The sequence below is a fragment of the Neoarius graeffei genome, chromosome 3 (genome assembly GCF_027579695.1).
Source record: "Neoarius graeffei isolate fNeoGra1 chromosome 3, fNeoGra1.pri, whole genome shotgun sequence".
Classification (NCBI taxonomy): Eukaryota; Metazoa; Chordata; class Actinopteri; order Siluriformes; family Ariidae; genus Neoarius; species Neoarius graeffei.
The window spans coordinates 79,788,929-79,805,723 of record NC_083571.1 but is presented as its reverse complement, the minus strand read 5'-3'; the positions used below and the strand labels follow the sequence as shown (position 1 = coordinate 79,805,723).

Here is a 16,795-nt window from a genome sequence, read left to right as displayed (position 1 = left end):
CTAGAGATAATGAGATGAGATGAGACACACCGCCTAGTGGCCAGTGTTAGTAATTGCCAGTCATACACACCGCCTAGTGGCCAGTGTTAGTAATTACCAGTCAGACACACCGCCTACTGGCCTGTGTTAGCAGAGCTCCGGCCTGCATGAACGGAGCCCCATAGGCATAGAGTGTGGATACATAAAGAAACCCATTGAGTTGTTTTCTGATGGTTTGCATCCTGTGTGTGTATGCCTGCCACCACAGGAAACCCAACAACTAGTGAAGTGAGTAGTGAAGTGTGAAGTAGAGTAGTAGTCGGGACAGTATAGTAGTGAATAACTTGTCACTGTTATCGCCTGACGTCGCCATGTGTTGCATACTCGTGTGCCTGCCATCACAGGCAACCCAATCATGGCGTCATGCCTGAATTTTTTTTTTTTGGCAATTCTCGATAAAAAAAACCCCGACTCATTCTTCTTCATTCTACTTTTTGCATAAAAGTCTAAAACAATATATACTTAATTTTCTTTTTTATAAATCATAACATAAATTGTACATGTTGTAAAAAAAATGGGTGATAACGAAAAAGAAAACCAACCGAAGAATTGCATGAAGAAGTTGACAGGAGAGCAAAAAGAAAGAAAATGAGAGAAGGAGAAAAGGCAATCGGAGATGGTCAAGTCCAGCTTGTCAGAGGAAGATAGAGAGAACAAGAGAGAAAAAGAGAGAAGAAGAGAGAGAAAGAAGAAGAAACATGTCAGAAGATGAAAGGAAGAGAAGGCAAGACAAAGAATGGGAAAGATGGAGAAACATAGAGGAAGAAAGGGAGAGAAGGCAAGTAACAAAAAGAGAGCGAGAAAGAAGGAGAAGCCAATGCGATGTGGCTAGTGCAACAAACTGTTGTCTACTCAAGCGAACAGCTGCTGCTAGCGGAGCTCCCACGCAGGCCTGAGCGGAGCCCCATAGGCATAGAGTGTGGATACATAAAGAGACCCATCGAGTTGTTTTTTTGATGGTTTCGGTCCTGTGCATGTGTACCACCACAGGAAACCCAACAACTAGTGAAGTGAATAGTGAAGTAGAGTAGTAGTCGGGACAGTATAGTAGTGAGTAACTTGTCGCTGTTGTTGCCCGACGTTTTGTACAACATAAGGAAACGTTTTGTACAACATAAGGAAACAGTATAGTAACTATACTGGTAAAGAAATAAAACAAAAGAGGCTGGCTATGATTAAAAGAAAATTCTACAACCCAGAAACAGATGGGAGCTCCAATTTTAGGCAGTGCCTAAATCTATACAGTATATTATCCTCTATATACATCACAGTTTGTTGGCTAGCGTATTGCGAACAAAATATGAACACAGAGGCCTTCATGCTTTATTTCCACTTTGTAGCTCAAATTCACGATTTAAAGTTAATTCGTCATATACACATTCATAACAGGTGCAAAAGTCCAGGGAAATGAGATGCAGCTATGCAAAGACTGTGCATATTGAAAACCAATGCACATCTCATCTCATTATCTGTAGCCGCTTTATCCTGTTCTACAGGGTCGCAGGCAAGCTGGAGCCTATCCCAGCTGACTACGGGTGAAAGGCGGGGTACACCCTGGACAAGTCGCCAGGTCATCACAGGGCTGACACATAGACACAGACAACCATTCACACTCACATTCACACCTACGCTCAATTTAGAGTCACCAGTTAACCTAACCTGCATGTCTTTGGACTGTGGGGGAAACCGGTAGCCTGGCAAGCCAGACTAAATGTGAATATTTAGTCTGGCCTCGATCTGTAGACATTTCCGAAGGGGGTAGGAGGAACAAACCGCTGTCTTTCAAACTGTCTGTGTGCGTATAGGCCAACGCTCTGACCAATCAGCGCAACAGTGACTGTGACGTAGTCAGAGCGACAGAAAGCAGTGGGGGAGACCTTGAAATAAATAATTTTTCAAAATGCGTATTAATTAATAAACAGGTTCTAGATATTAAGAAGTTTGGAGATAATGACCACAAGTTTGGAGTCTGTACCACATACACTCATTTTTTTTCCAAGAGTTTTTCAAGGGTTTGCTTAAACTGTTTTTGAGAGTTTTTATTTAGTGGTGTTTGGTGAAATTTCCCTTAAATTTAAAATAACGGGAAAATAAGAAACAATAAAAAAGTAATGTTTCAAAGCTGTTTATTAATTCTTCGTACTGCACAAACTAGCCCATCCTTTTGGCTACGAGCGGAGCCAGCTGGTAGATCAGACTTTTGCCATAGCCGGTCGGCAAAACAGCGAAACGTCCTTCTTGAAAAGGAATGAGCGGAGAGCCTCTTCCTGCTCATGTTTCAACGAAAACTCCAAGTCTAATTCTTCTAAAACTGATTCCAAAGCAGAGTCGAACGCGCGCTGTTCACTAGCCGTAGCCATCTTTCCTGCAGCGCTTTCTCCAGCGTCGCGCAGCTTTGTCGTCACTCCTGCAAAAGCCCGCCCAAAGAATCCAAACAAAAACCTTGCGTTGTGATTGGCGGGCACGATTTGATGCCCGGGGTGTTTTTGTTTATATGGTGCGAGGCTAGACCCATTCGCTAGGCAAAAATATCTTTGGCCGCTAGGCCTAGTTTACTAGGCTAGGAAACTGGAGCACCCAGAGGAAACCCATGCAGACAACATGCAAACTCCTCACAGAAAGGCTCTCGCCGGCCACGGGGCTCAAACCCGGACCTTCTTGCTGTGAGGCGATACGCGCTAACCACTACACCACCGTGCCGCCCACCAATGCACATAGGTTAAAAAAAAAAGTAAGCTGAATGACACCATCATCAGAAACATGGTGATGAATTGAACATTGCTGTGACGGAGGTCCTGACTGACTGACTATCAGAATTAATGATGTGATATGATGAATAACTGGTGGGGTGAATCAGATGTGTGAGAGTAAGAATGACAGGCAAATCAGACAGGTGTGGAAACACAGACACCTCATTTTGTCAGAAATACGTGTGATTCAGGTTTAAAGTTAATCCTGTTTAGGTATCATCTGTCTAAAATACTGCACAGACAAGCATTTGACTTACAAACACACATGTAAGCTCAAAGATGTGACACGCAGAGGACGGATCACACCCTATACACCTTTTGCCTGCGCAGGAAGTGTGTGTTTGCTTTAGTTTTCTTTTGTAATTATTTTCACCTATGTCCTGATTTTGCGTTTGAGCTGTGACTCAGAACAGTTTGGCAGTGATGACATCATGTTGCATCACATGTAGGCACAAGAGATGTTACTGTGCACAATGCTGGTGTGCAAACACCCAGGTTAAAAGAGTGTTAGAGAATGGAGTGATAAATGTGTGTGCCATGTGTTTGTGTTGTTCTGTGTGTCAGGGCAGGAGTGACACTCACCAGGCTCTGCTGTAGATCTCGGTTCTGGAAAGGAGACGAGAGAGAGAGAGAGAGAGAGAGAAACATGTGTTATTAGTTTTGTCTGTTTCCCATCAAGTACACTGATAGTATTTTAACTGTTTATTTTGTTTTGTTTCCGCACTTTCTCCTAAGATATAATCAATAAGTTGAGTCTGTTGTTGAGCAAACGAAATGTCCAATTTTCCCTGAATTACCAGGGGAAAAAAAGCAATGTTTACTTTCTCATTTCTACTGAGCTAGCAGTTCCACAGAACGTGTATATCAGTTCAATAAATCGAAACAATATGCTTATCACATTCTGTCATCAAAGTCGTGTCATTTAATGACAGATGTTTTGTGACTGTTTAAAAATATATCTTAATAAAAAATTCAGGACTTCCACACCATGAACAGTTATATTGACCATCACACAGTTTAAAGGCGTCATCAGTGCCATCATTTTGTTGTTAATGTGCTCCTACTTTTTTGAAGGATGCGGAAATCAGGAGAGTCCTGGATCTCGTGACCTTGACGGAACCATTGAACCCGGAGCGGTGGGCTTCCTTTCACCCTGCACTCCAGAACAACCAACTGCCCCTCACACGCCTGGGCATCCTGTAACAACTACAGAGGCAAAGATAGTGGTACAGAGGAAGTAGCGTGTAACACACACACACACACACTTCATGGTAGGCAAAATATCAGGACCTTCTTTTGAAACCGGGGGCCTCATAACAAATATAAGCTGCTTTAAAGGAACATGTAGTGTGTGTGTGTGTGTGTGTATCAGTGGCGGCTGCTGGTTTTTAAAACAGGGGAAGCCCATTTTACGTATTCATCGTAAAACCTGTAGGCCGGATATCAAAGCATAGAAAGGTGTGCCCCATTAGCATAGTGAACTAGACAACCCTACCTAGTGGCAGAAAGTATTTTTGCTTGTATATTTCATGTTATAGTCTGGCTTGCCAGGCTAGTGCCTCATATCCTTAATCAAAAATATCAAACATCCAAAAATCACTGGCTATTCAACGAAGAGCCTTGAACATCATACCCTGATATGCAACACAGAGTCTTTAACACAACACCCAGCTGTGCAACACATCCTTGAACATCTTCTGCAACACAGTCTGGAAATTCATAACCAGGTAGGCTATGCAACACACAGAACCTTGAATATCATACCCAGGTATAACCTATAACACAGAGCCCACCATTCTCTTAACATTACTGAACAATATACACACTTCAGATTCATGAACACTATATGATGCACACTATTTATGCACAAATTCTGCCCTCCACTCCTTTTCCAGAAAATGGTCTGTGACGCTGTCATACCAGCTGGTTGTGCTTTCCAGAGACTTCACCAATTTCTGTTAGCAGCTAGCACTGCAGATCCCAATGAGGCTCAAGCTAGCCTACAACCAGATTGAACTACAAATGAAATAAGCGAGTGAATTCACGAATGATCAAACTGATAGAATGGATGAAAGTTAACAGAGCACAACGAGTAATATTTACATTTATTTACAGAGTAATGTACAGAGACATCAATGAGAAGAAACGTTTATATGAAAAGAAATTCGGACAGCACTTTGGCACACGACTACACTTTCTCAACATCCACTAGGGACTGACTGCGCTTACCGTGTTCCTCGCCGACGCCGAAGTACAGAGCCCGCCCTCCTCATGTCTTTCAAACACTACCTCCAATAATCCTTCATCAGCCCGGCTTCTTGCCCCTCCCACTGTCTCGTTTAGTCCCAGAGAAGCCCGGCTTCCCTGGAAGTGACGATTTTGTCGATTTTAACCAATAACAACTAGCCGAAATTGGCTGTTCAGAGCCCTCTCATAGACTGCAACGGATACCCGGCTGCCAGCCATAGAGCCCATTGAAATAAGAAAGGTTACAGCCAGTGTTGCCAGATTGGGTGGTTTTAAGTGCATTTTGGCGGGTTTTGAACATATTTTGGCTGGAAAACGTCAGCAGTATTTGGCAACGCTGGTTACAGCCTGGCAGCAAAGGTGATTCTCGTAGCGAACTGCAAGTTCGTCAGACATCACTCAAATAAGTTACAGGATAGTTATGAACGTAAATACAATCTTGGGCATATATTATGTTATGCAAGTTATTGTTTTACTGAGAATTCAACGTCATAGATGCCGCAGTTTGGGGAGAGAATTTTAGGGGAAGCTCGGCTTCCCTTGTTGTCTCTGAGAAATCGCCCCTGGTGTGTATACAAGAACATACAGTATTTGTCTGTAAATCCACCTCTCCATGGTGTATCAATGCTTAAAGTGAAGCCCAGTGGAGGGCAGATGGAGGCAAAGAGAGATGGAGGGACAAATGGTGAGTGAAGTTGAGGAGAAGGAGGAGGAAGAAAACAAGAGGAGAGAGATCAATTGCATCCTGGTTTTGGGTTGTTTTTATATTTATTTACCTTGGTGAAGGTAGGGGGAGCTGAGAGAAGTCCATCAGCAGCATACTGTGAGGAGACAGGACTCTGAACCTGAGAGAGAGAGAGAGAGAGAAAATGTCCTGATGAGCTTTGCAGACCTGTGTACTTTAAAAACACATGTGAGTGCTCTTGTGTGTATATGTGTGTGTGTGTGTGTGTGTGTGTGTGTGTGTGTGTGTGTGTGTGTCTTACTCTCTGTGACAGTGGCTGGAGCAGTGTAGAGCGGAGGGATGGTTTATCAGGGCTCTTTGGCGAAGACGTGCGAATGGTCAAGGACACTGACGCTGTTTTCTTCTGAGCCCTGAGGAAATATCCCAGAGTTACTGAGGAATATTGCATACACTCAAGTCCACAGTTATACACACACACACACAACTAAAAATTATACACTATAGATGTAAAAACATTCAGTAACCCATATTTAGTCCATGATCTTCCTTCTCAGATTTTCAGTGTTCTTTTTTTATGCTTCTCCTGCTGCAAAAGCAAATGGATTCACGCTCCATCAAGGCCGATCATGCTTCAAAGAAAGAGACGGCTGAAAGAGCAAGGTTGGTCTCGGCCTATTAATACCAAACGGCCAGATGTAGATCCACAAGGCTACACAAAACTACATGGCTTATTAAGTTCGATTTGGTTGAAGAGTCAGCTTCGGCTCAGCTCCTGGGTTTGGTTCTGCTAGATTTAAATATTTGAGAGCTTCTTCTGAGTCATCGTCTTTCTCCAGTACGTTTGGTGTGGAAGTGTTTGTTATTGTTAGAGAATACCAGGAGGTCTGGATGAATCCATCACCAGCCAGTGGTCTCTGTTTCAGGATGTGACCCTTTTAATATCAAATCACTATTATAGATTTGTGCTGATTTGTATCTCTCCTGGAGTCACTTTGACACGACTTTGTTCTATTTAGGCTGGAAGGATCAGTGTATAGGTAGAAATAAGTATTAAAGCCACCTTTAAGTAGCATCTTCTTGGCAACAAAACCACCAGATGACAGTGGAGGAAAAGAAATGATACAACAGTACATCCAGTGCCTTTAAAAAGCATTTCTCCATTTTTGCATACTGTATTGGTTACATTAAATATTTATTGAAGAAAAAAACATTATGCAACACTTATAGTGCATACAGTGGATATAAAAAGTCTACACACCCCTGCTAAAATGGCAGGTTTTTTGTTATTTAAAAAAAAGAAATCTAGATGAATCCTGTCAGAACTTATTCCACCTTTACTGCAAAATTGCAATCAATACAAAGAAGGTGAAAACAAATCAGAAACTGTTTAGGGTAAAAAATTAAAATAAAAACCATACAATAACCTGGCTGCATAACTGCGCACACCCTTTAATAATCACGGATGTGGCTGTGTTCAGAAACAACCAATCACATTCCGTCTCATCTTAAATAGTTAACAGTTATTCCACGAAATCGAGTCGTACATGAGCAGCACCTCGTCGCTATAAGCTATGTATGGCAAGATTGAGTGGAATAACTATTTTATGCTATCCGCATTCACTGGATTTTAAGAAACAGCGCATTTTTAGTTTTATTTTTTGCAAATTCAATAAATAAAAACTTTATACAAAACGTCAGACAAAATCATTTCCGCTTAGAATGTAAACAAACTGGCAAAAATGATAGTAGCAATTTGTGAAAATGCTGTAATACTAATTCTTGAAAAATAAAAAAAGATACATTCTCATCTCATCTCATTATCTCTAGCCGCTTTATCCTGTTCTACAGGGTCACAGGCAAGCTGGAGCCTATCCCAGCTGACTACGGGCGAAAGGCGGGGTACATCCTGGACAAGTCGCCAAGTCATCACAGGGCTGACACATAGACACAGACAACCATTCACACTCACATTCACACCTACGGTCAATTTAGAGTCACCAGTTAACCTAACCTGCATGTCTTTGGACTGCGGGGGAAACTGGAGCACCCGGAGGAAACCCACGCGGACACGGGGAGAACATGCAAACTCCGCACAGAAAGGCCCTCGCCGGCCGTGGGGCTCGAACCCGGACCTTCTTGCTGTGAGGCGACAGCGCTAACCACTACACCACCGTGCCGCCCAAAGATACATTCTTACTATCAAATACTTTTATTCTATATTTTGTTGCTTTTTTGGGGTATTTTTTGGAGTTTTCTTCTTCTTTAGGGTTTTTTGGCAGTTGGCAAACCACCTTAAAGGTGCATTACCGCCACCGACTAGGCTGGAGTGTGGAACAAGAGCTATTGGGGGGGGGGGGTATATTCTTTTAGCTGTTTCTGTTTCTTTTAAATACTTGATAATTTTGGGGGTTTTGTTTTCGAGTAGAGCTTTTATTTTGTCTTCTGTTGATTCAACAATATGCTCCGCCATTTTGTTTTTCTCTACTCACGGTATACGAGCTGATAGCCTAGTAGTAGAGTAGCCAATCAGTGTGCAATTGATCATATCCAATGAATGTGGATAGAATAATTGCTAGTATACACCTGACATCATTTAAAATGGCTCTGCTTGACCTCAGATAAAGTTTGGCTGTTCCTGCAGAATTATTCTGATATCCTCCTGGTTGCATCATATTCCAAAAGCCATGGTCCACAAAGAGCTTTCAAAACATGAACAGGATTTCATCATTGAATGGTATGAATCACAGCTGGGCTACAAAAAAGTATCCAAAACGTTAAACAGCCCATGAAGAACAGTGAAGACAGTCGTCAACAAGTTGAAAAAATATAGCTCAACAGCGACTCTACCAAGAACAGGATGTCCCTCCAAGATTGATGAGAAGACAAGGAGAAAACTGGTCAGGGAGGCCAACAAGAGGCCTACAGCAACATTAAAGGAGCTGCAGGATTTCCTGGAAAGTACTGGTTGTTTCCCACATGTAACAACAATCAGTCATATTCATCATATATCTGAGTTATGGGGTAGGGTAGCAAGATAAATGCCTTTACTCACAAAGAAAAACATCCAAGCCTAGAAAAGTTTTGTAAAAAGGTATATTCAGTCTTCCACGACCATGTGGAAAAATGTATTATGGTCTGATGAGACCAAGGTTGAACAATTTGGCCCAAAAGGGATGTTTGGTGCAAAAATAACACAGCAAATCATCAAAAGAATACCATACCCACAGTGAAGCATGGTGGTGGAAGCATCATGCTTTTGGACTGCTTTACTTCATCTGGAACTGGGGCTTTAGTCAAAGTGGATGGAATCATGAATAGTTCCAAATATCAGTCTACTTTGGCACAAAACCTTCAAGCATCTGCTAAGAAGCTGAAGATGAAGAGGAATTTCACCTTTCAGCATGATAACGACCCAAAGCATACATCTAAATCAACAAGGCAGTAGCTTCACCAACAGAGGATCAATGTTCTGGAATGGCCCAACCAGAGCCCAGATCGTAATCCAATTGAAAATCTGTGGGGTGACCTGAAGAAAGCCGTGCACAGGAGATGTCCTCACAATTTGACAGAGCTGGTAAAGTTTTGCAAGGAGTGGGCAAAAATTGCCAAGTCCACTTATGCCAAACTGATAAGACTCTTAGAGTGCTGTAATAAAATCAAAGGGTGCTTCAACTAAGTATTAATTTTGGGGTGTGCACACTAATACAACCAGGATTTTGTATGATTTTCTTTTTTTCCTTTTTTTTATCCTAAACAGTTTCTGATTTGTTTTCACCTTCTTTGTATAGACTGCAATTTTGCAATAAAAGTGGAATAAGTTCTGACAGGACTTTTCTTGGTTTCATTTTTTTTAAATCCCCCAAAACCTGCCATTTTAGCAGGGGTGTGTAGACTTTTTATATCCACTGTACGTCACCATTGTGAAAAAGTAATTGTCCCCCTAAATGTAATAATTGCCAACCAACTGCAACCAAACACCTTTGATAAGTGGAGATCAGGCTTTCACATCTCTGTGAAGAATTGCTTTAATTCAGCTACGCTGGAGGACTTTTGAGCATCAACTACCTGTTTAAAGTCTTGCCACAACATGTCAATGGGGTTCAAGTCAGGAATTTGTCTAGGCTGCTCCAAAACCTTAATTTTATTTCTTTTACACCATTTAGAGGTGGGTTTGTTCTTGTTCTTCAGATCACACAACCATCACCACATTTGACTGTTGGTATGATGTTCTTTTTGTGGAATGCTGTGTTGGCTTTTTGCCAGATGTAACAGGACCCTGTCTTCCAAAAAAGTTCCACTTTTGACTCATCAGTCCACAGAACATTATTCTAAAAGTCTTTGGAGTCAGCAAGGTGTTTTTTTTGGAGAATGTGAGATGAGCCTTTATGTTCCTCTTGGTTCCTCTAGCAGTGTTTTTCATCTTTCCCATGAATACCAGTTTCCCTCAATCTCATTCTAATGGTAGAATCATGAATGCTAAGCTTTTCTGAGATGAGCGTAGCCTGCAATTCAAGATGTTCATTTCATTTGGGGTTCTTTTGTGACTTCCTGGATGAGTCTCAATACATGTTTAGAGGAATTTTGGTAGGCAGGCCACTTCTGGAAAGATTCATCACTGTTCCATGTTTTCTCCATTTGGAGATAATGGCTCTCACTGTGTTTCCTAGAGTCTTTGAAATGGCATGGTAACCTTTTCCAGACTTATATTTCAAAAACTTTATTTCTCATCTTTCATCCATAATTTCTTTTGATTGCAGCATCATGTACTACTTGTTGAGACCTTGTAGTCTACTACACATTGCTGAAAAGCTTTTATTTATTAAGTTATGTTTGGATTCAACAGGGCTGGCACTAATCAAGCCTGGGGGAGTCTAATCTAAATAGAACACAATGATCCCAGTTTTTCAATTTTATTAACTGGTTGATTGTGTAACTAAGGGGGTAATTACTTTTTCACAAAGGGTTGGCTGGTGTTGAATAACTTTTTTCCTTTAATAAATGAATGAACATTTAAAAATTGCATTGTGTTTTCACTCAGATTGTGATTTAGTTTGAAGATCTGAAACAATTAAGCATGACAAAAACAGAAAAGTAGATGAAATCATGAAGGGTGCAAATACTTTTTCGTGGCACTGTATCAGCCCCATTCAGTGGCAGGGGTGTATTGGTGTATTAGATACACATTTCTATGAGATATCACTTGCAGAAAGCAATAAACATTGTAGTTTATGGTAGTTTGATTTCTGCAGCAGGTTTAAAAAGAGTGATTCACCTTCTTGGTTAAGACTTTACTAGTAAACAATAAGATTCTTACACTGATGCATGTGCAGAAGGCACATTGTTCAATTAGTTATGGATAAAGAAGCATGCGTGTAGCCATTGCTACATGAAAAAAAATATGATTTATCACGTTATCTGAGCCAAAGCTCACATATTATTCATACCATTTTCATCAGATTTTAACAGCCATTTCAAATACATGTTTGAAATGTTGACCCTTTTCCAAAATGGTGTCTCTGCCTGTTCAAGTGGATAAGAGCCTGGCCTTGTATGACTGAAAAATAACTGCCTGAGAACATCAAGATGGCCACCAAGTGGACATCCATACATCCATCCGCTTATCCTGTGCAGGGTCATGGGCAAGCTGGAGCCTATCCCAGCTGACTATGGGCGAGAGGCGGGGTACACCCTGGACAAGTCGCCAGGTCATTGCACGGCTGACACATAGAGACAATCAACCATTCACACTCACATTCACACCTACGCTCAATTTAGAGCCAATAATTAGCCTAACCTGCATGTCTTTGGACTGTGGGGGAAACTGGAGCACCTGGAGGAAACCCACGTGGACACGGGGAGAACATGCAAACTCCACACAGAAAGACCCCCGTCGGCCACTGGGCTCAAACCCAGAACCTTCTTGCTGTGAGGCAACAATGCTCAAAACTACACCACCATGCCGCCCACCAAGTGTTCAGACTTTACGAACTTTGGCTCCAAATAAGCAAGACCACTATGGTTAATGCACTTAGCTTAAGATAGTGTCAACATTGTAGCCTGATCATTCTGCTAATTCCTGCTTCTTTTAGCATTCACAAAACAACCTGATGTAGAAAAAAATCTAGAATAGTTTAGAAAAATGCTTAGAAAACGCTTTTTAAAAAATACTATTCAGAAGCAATTTCAATCTAAATTTCACTCAGCAGTAAAGAAGCTAACTAAGCAGGAACATAGGTATTTTGGTGTCTATGGGTTGGAGAAAGGGCATAGCTATCCATCCATCCATTATCCGTAACCGCTTATCCTGCGCAGGGTCGCAGGCAACCTGGAGCCTATCCCAGCTGATTATGGGCGAGAGGCGGGGTACACCCTGGACAAGTCACCAGGTCATCACAGGGCTGACACATAGAGACAAACAACAATTCACACTCACATTCACACCTACGGTCAGTTTAGAGCCACCAATTAGCCTAACCTGCATGTCTTTGGACTGCAGAGGAAACCGGAGCACCCGGAGGAAACCCACACAGACACGGGGAGAACATGCAAACTCCACACAGAAAGGCCCCCGTCGGCCGCTGGGCTCAAACCCAGAACCTTTTTGCTGTGAGGCAACAGTGCTAACTCCTACACCACCATACCACCAAGGGCGTAGCTAAGGTAAGCATAATTATACATGGTAATACCTGACATCATGAAAAAAGCAGACAAAAAAGTAAGAATCTAATCATGAAAATAAGTTAACAACAGGGTTACGGAAAATGATTATACAGTAAACAATGTGATTTGTCTACTGTACATTCTGTGTGGACTAACTATACTGTTACTCACACTCCAGAAATACTCAAGAATATTCTGGCCACATTGTCTGAGTCTGAATTCAGTAAATCACCATGGAGCAACATGAATGCAGTTTTTACCTCTAGTGATGTTATTTAGAACCATGGACAAACTTGCAACAAATAATGACTGCAAAGAAGGAAAGAGAGAAGGATGTGGGAAGGGAGATGAAGAGATGGTTTTGGGAGAGGAAGGAAGACGGCTTATGCAACATCAGCAAATAGTGACAGAGAGATAGAGGGAAATAAAGTGATTCAGGCAAACATAAGGAACTTAAAATTCATTAGGATAGTACGTGTATCATCATAGAATGCTGAGATTGTAGCTTAGCATTTCCCTGCTTTATTGGAAAGCCATTCCAAACCTGTTACCTATGACAAAGCTGTTATGACCAGTGCGAATTAGTTTAAGGGCAATTAGCCTGGTTCAAATGTCAGGGGTGTCAGAGGTCAAAGTGGTTACATGGAAACACGTACTGTGGCATGGCTCCTGGCTTAGATTTGGACACGGATCCTTCCCCCTCTGAGTCTGAAGATGAGGCTCCTGATGATGGTGGGTGAAAAAGTGATAAAGATAAACTATATAATGCATCAGTATACAACTGTAAAATAGCATTTCACCTAAAACCGTATATATGAATGAGTGCGTCTACACAAGTTCCCCACCCTCAATGTAGACCTCGGCAGAGGTGTTGTCTGCTCCCAAAGCGTTGGATGCCACGCAGGTGTACCTGCCCGTGTCGTCCTCGAAAGCCTCGGCAATCACCAGCGTGTGCAGGTCAGCATCCTGCCAGATCTGAATATCAGGACAGTGGTGCAGCTCCCGCCCCTCACAGAACCACCTGGCCAATAAGAGAGCAATGAGGGAGGGTTAGCTGTGATGGAGCAGCCAACTGCGTCAAAACATAGCCAAAGAAAAAGTCACAGAGGGGTCAATCTTTGATCTTTATGACAGCATACTATTAGTGCCTTTTGCTCCACATCCACAAAACCAAATATTTAATCCCTCAAAGTTCTGTTCGGTGATTACTGATGTGATTTGTTGAAGTGGTTGTGACTGTTAAAAAGAAAATCTGTTTGCTTTAGGTGGAAGGGTTACAGCTGTGGCATTCCTGTTAAAAGCAGAAAGATTGGGCTGCTTTGGTTGGAAATTATTCAGCCAACACTCATACGTAAAGCTAATAGAGCCGAGCAAAAGCGGATGTGACAAAAGTTAAGAAAAAATACTGAAGACCCTCATAAATCTGTGTACATCAGAGTATGTAGTTCCTGGATGAAGAAAAGATGTGATATTGCTTTTTATGGGTTATGCTTAGGTCAATCTCAGCCTCATGACAAAGGTTCAGAGATTGAGTTTGACCACAAGGAGCCATCGTTAATATAATACTGTGCACACATAGATCACAAGAATAAAATTAAGACTGAGTTGCTTCAGGGTAGATTAAGTATTATCTTTAGTTTAATCGAAGGTTTATCTCCTCATCCAGTTATACAAGCAGGACTGCAGTCATCATTTAATACTGGTTTTAGTTCAGTAAACTTTTATCCTGTTGCTCCATTACTTTAAACCCATGTTTTTGAGTTCGGTTAGGGATTACAATTAACCTTGTAATAGCGGGGGCTTAAATTTCCAAACGGCAGCAGCACATACAGTATTAGATGGACTGCAGAAAATGAAAGTGCTCCTCCTCTTCAGTCAAAAAGGGAAAAGTATAAATAATAATTCATTTGAAAAGTAATGTTTTTGCACTTTTTTTAGACTGGCGAATCCATTATGGTGCCCAATAAAAATTAATCCCAGGTTAAAACTTTAATCAAAGGTTAACATTTTCAGCAAAGGCTAATTCCGAATTTAAACTTTTAAAAATCCTTGTTTGTGCAACCCATCCTATATGTATATCCTCTTTTAAAACAAGGTGTCTTCAAAGATTCTCTGAATGGGTAATGGTTTTGTCATGTGAGTGCTGGATTTGGCATCCAAAAACCAGAACATTTTGCAGCCTACAAAAACATGGCAACCACAGTCTATGACTCTCAACACACTCACATTCACAATCACCAGATTATTGATTTCACACATCTGGACTCAATCACCAACTGCAAAGTAATACTCAGTGCATATCTTCCTGACTTACTAAGCTTTTGTTCATTGCTTACATTAGTGTGGTTTTTGACTTTCTTTGTTCCTGGTGTTCATGAATTTGGATTTGTCTCGTTCAGGTTGTTTGTTGATCGCCTGCCAGTTTTTGATTTTTCTCTTGCCTAATGTTTTAGATCGTCTCCTGAGCTTTAATAAACCTCATTTGCACAGATTACTTTACCACACATGGATGCAGCAGGTAAGCAGGACTGGCATAATGCCGCCATGGCACAAAGCCATCTAGTCAGGGAGCACTAATAGCACCTGAGCCCTGCTGTACATCAAGCTGATACAGCTCATCAATATGTTCCCAATGGCTTTCACAGCACCAAGGGCTCCTGCTAATTTCAACTCCTTCCTGCATCTCTTATCCTAACAAGTATTCAGGAGAACCAGCTAAGTGCAAAGGCTTCATGCTGCAATGCTCTCTTTATTTCTCCAGCCAGGATGTTGTCTCTGACTGACAGAAAGTTGCCCAGTTCATCAAGCTGCTCATGTGCAAGACGTTAATCTGGGCCATGGCTGTCTGATCCCAGGGAGGGGAGCCAATCTTGTCCTATGAGTGCTTCAACTGTTTCTGTAATTCTCTGATCATTCTCTGGAAAGGAAAGAGATTTAAAAAAGCAGCTCTTTTCCATCTCCCAAGGTCAACAAAGTGCCACGGACCATTCACTAGAGTTCCATACCTTTGCAGCAGGAGTGGATGGAATAAACCAGTACTCAAGGTGGCATATCGCAAAGATTTAAATCTGGAAGTGATCACTGAACTTGTCTGCTACAATGATTCTGTGTGTCTGGACTCATTAATTGATCTCGCCATCTGCCTAGACAATCTTGTGTGCAATTGCCAGAGACCCAACTTGGAGTGGAACTCCCAACATGGAAGGGGGGCAAGCCAAGCTGAGTGACAAGGAAGATGAATAGTGCAGAAAAGAGGCTGTGTTACTACTATGGCAACCAAACTCACCACATATTATAGTTTTCTCTCTACTCAGCCTCCACCAAGCCATGCCCACCAGCTGAGTGAACCACCACTCCAGCTTGTTCCTGAATGATGAGTCCCTCTAAGATTTTATCACATCAGATCACTTAAGTATCCAGATAAAATACTCAGGAAGTGTGTTTGTGCTTTCAGTGCTGAATGACTCTGGAACAGCAGGGAATTTCATTGACCAAGCCCTTGTCAAGGAGCTTAAGTCAAGTCAAGTCAACTTTGTCAAATATGCTATACATGCTCGACATACAGCACAGTTGAAATTTCAGTCCTCTCTGACCCACGGTGCAAACAGGCAATGCAATAAATAAAAATAGAATAACTGAAATAAACAATATAAACAGTATAAACACTCTAGATAAGAAATAGACTAAACATTCACAGGTACATACAGTATATATATATATATATATATATATATATATATATATATATAAAATCTCCTCATGCAACTGCTCTAGCATCCTCTGTACATCCAAACCGTGGATGGTGAACCCACAGGAAATGGAATTCACACTATGCAAAAAAAAACCAAAAAAAAACCACATCATGTTTCTCATCAAAGTTATCATGACACATCCCAAAGTTCTTGGATTCCTGGGCCTGAATACTCAAAATTCAAGGAAGTGTTCAGCAAAACCAAGACTCACCACCCCATGACTGTGCAATTGAGTTTATGACCATACCCCCTTGCAACCACATATACCCACTGCCTATGACTGAAAGCGAAGCTATGGAGGAATACATCAAGGAGGCGCGTCACCAAGGGTACATCCATACACACACACCTCCCCCCTCATGATCAACCAGAGCACAGTCAAGTACCATTATCTCCTTCCTCTAAACCCATCTGCCCTGGAACAACTCGGTGCCATGCAAATATTCACTAAACTTCTCATCTCATTATCTCTAGCCGCTTTATCCTGTTCTACAGGGTCGCAGGCAAGCTGGAGCCTATCCCAGCTGACTACGGGCGAAAGACGGGGTACACCCTGGACAAGTCGCCAGGTCATCACAGGGCTGACACATAGACACAGACAACCATTCACACTCACACCTACGGTCAATTTAGAGTCACCAGTTAACCTAACCTGCATGTCT

The 16,795-nt window shown here is 41.7% G+C and overlaps 1 protein-coding gene across 2 annotated transcripts in view; it reads right to left on the bottom strand.

Annotated features, from left to right (window-relative positions):
* palld (palladin, cytoskeletal associated protein) overlaps positions 1–16,795 on the bottom strand; it is a 178,636-nt gene that overhangs the window by 87,492 nt on the left and 74,349 nt on the right. For both annotated transcript variants that reach the window (XM_060917423.1, XM_060917424.1), the window contains exons 2-7: positions 13,227–13,402; positions 13,038–13,104; positions 6,023–6,131; positions 5,813–5,881; positions 3,854–3,995; positions 3,372–3,395 (exon numbers count right to left, since the gene is read on the bottom strand). In XM_060917423.1, the coding sequence (XP_060773406.1) occupies positions 3,372–3,395; positions 3,854–3,995; positions 5,813–5,881; positions 6,023–6,131; positions 13,038–13,104; positions 13,227–13,402 (587 nt within the window). The remainder of the gene's footprint in view (positions 1–3,371; positions 3,396–3,853; positions 3,996–5,812; positions 5,882–6,022; positions 6,132–13,037; positions 13,105–13,226; positions 13,403–16,795) is intronic.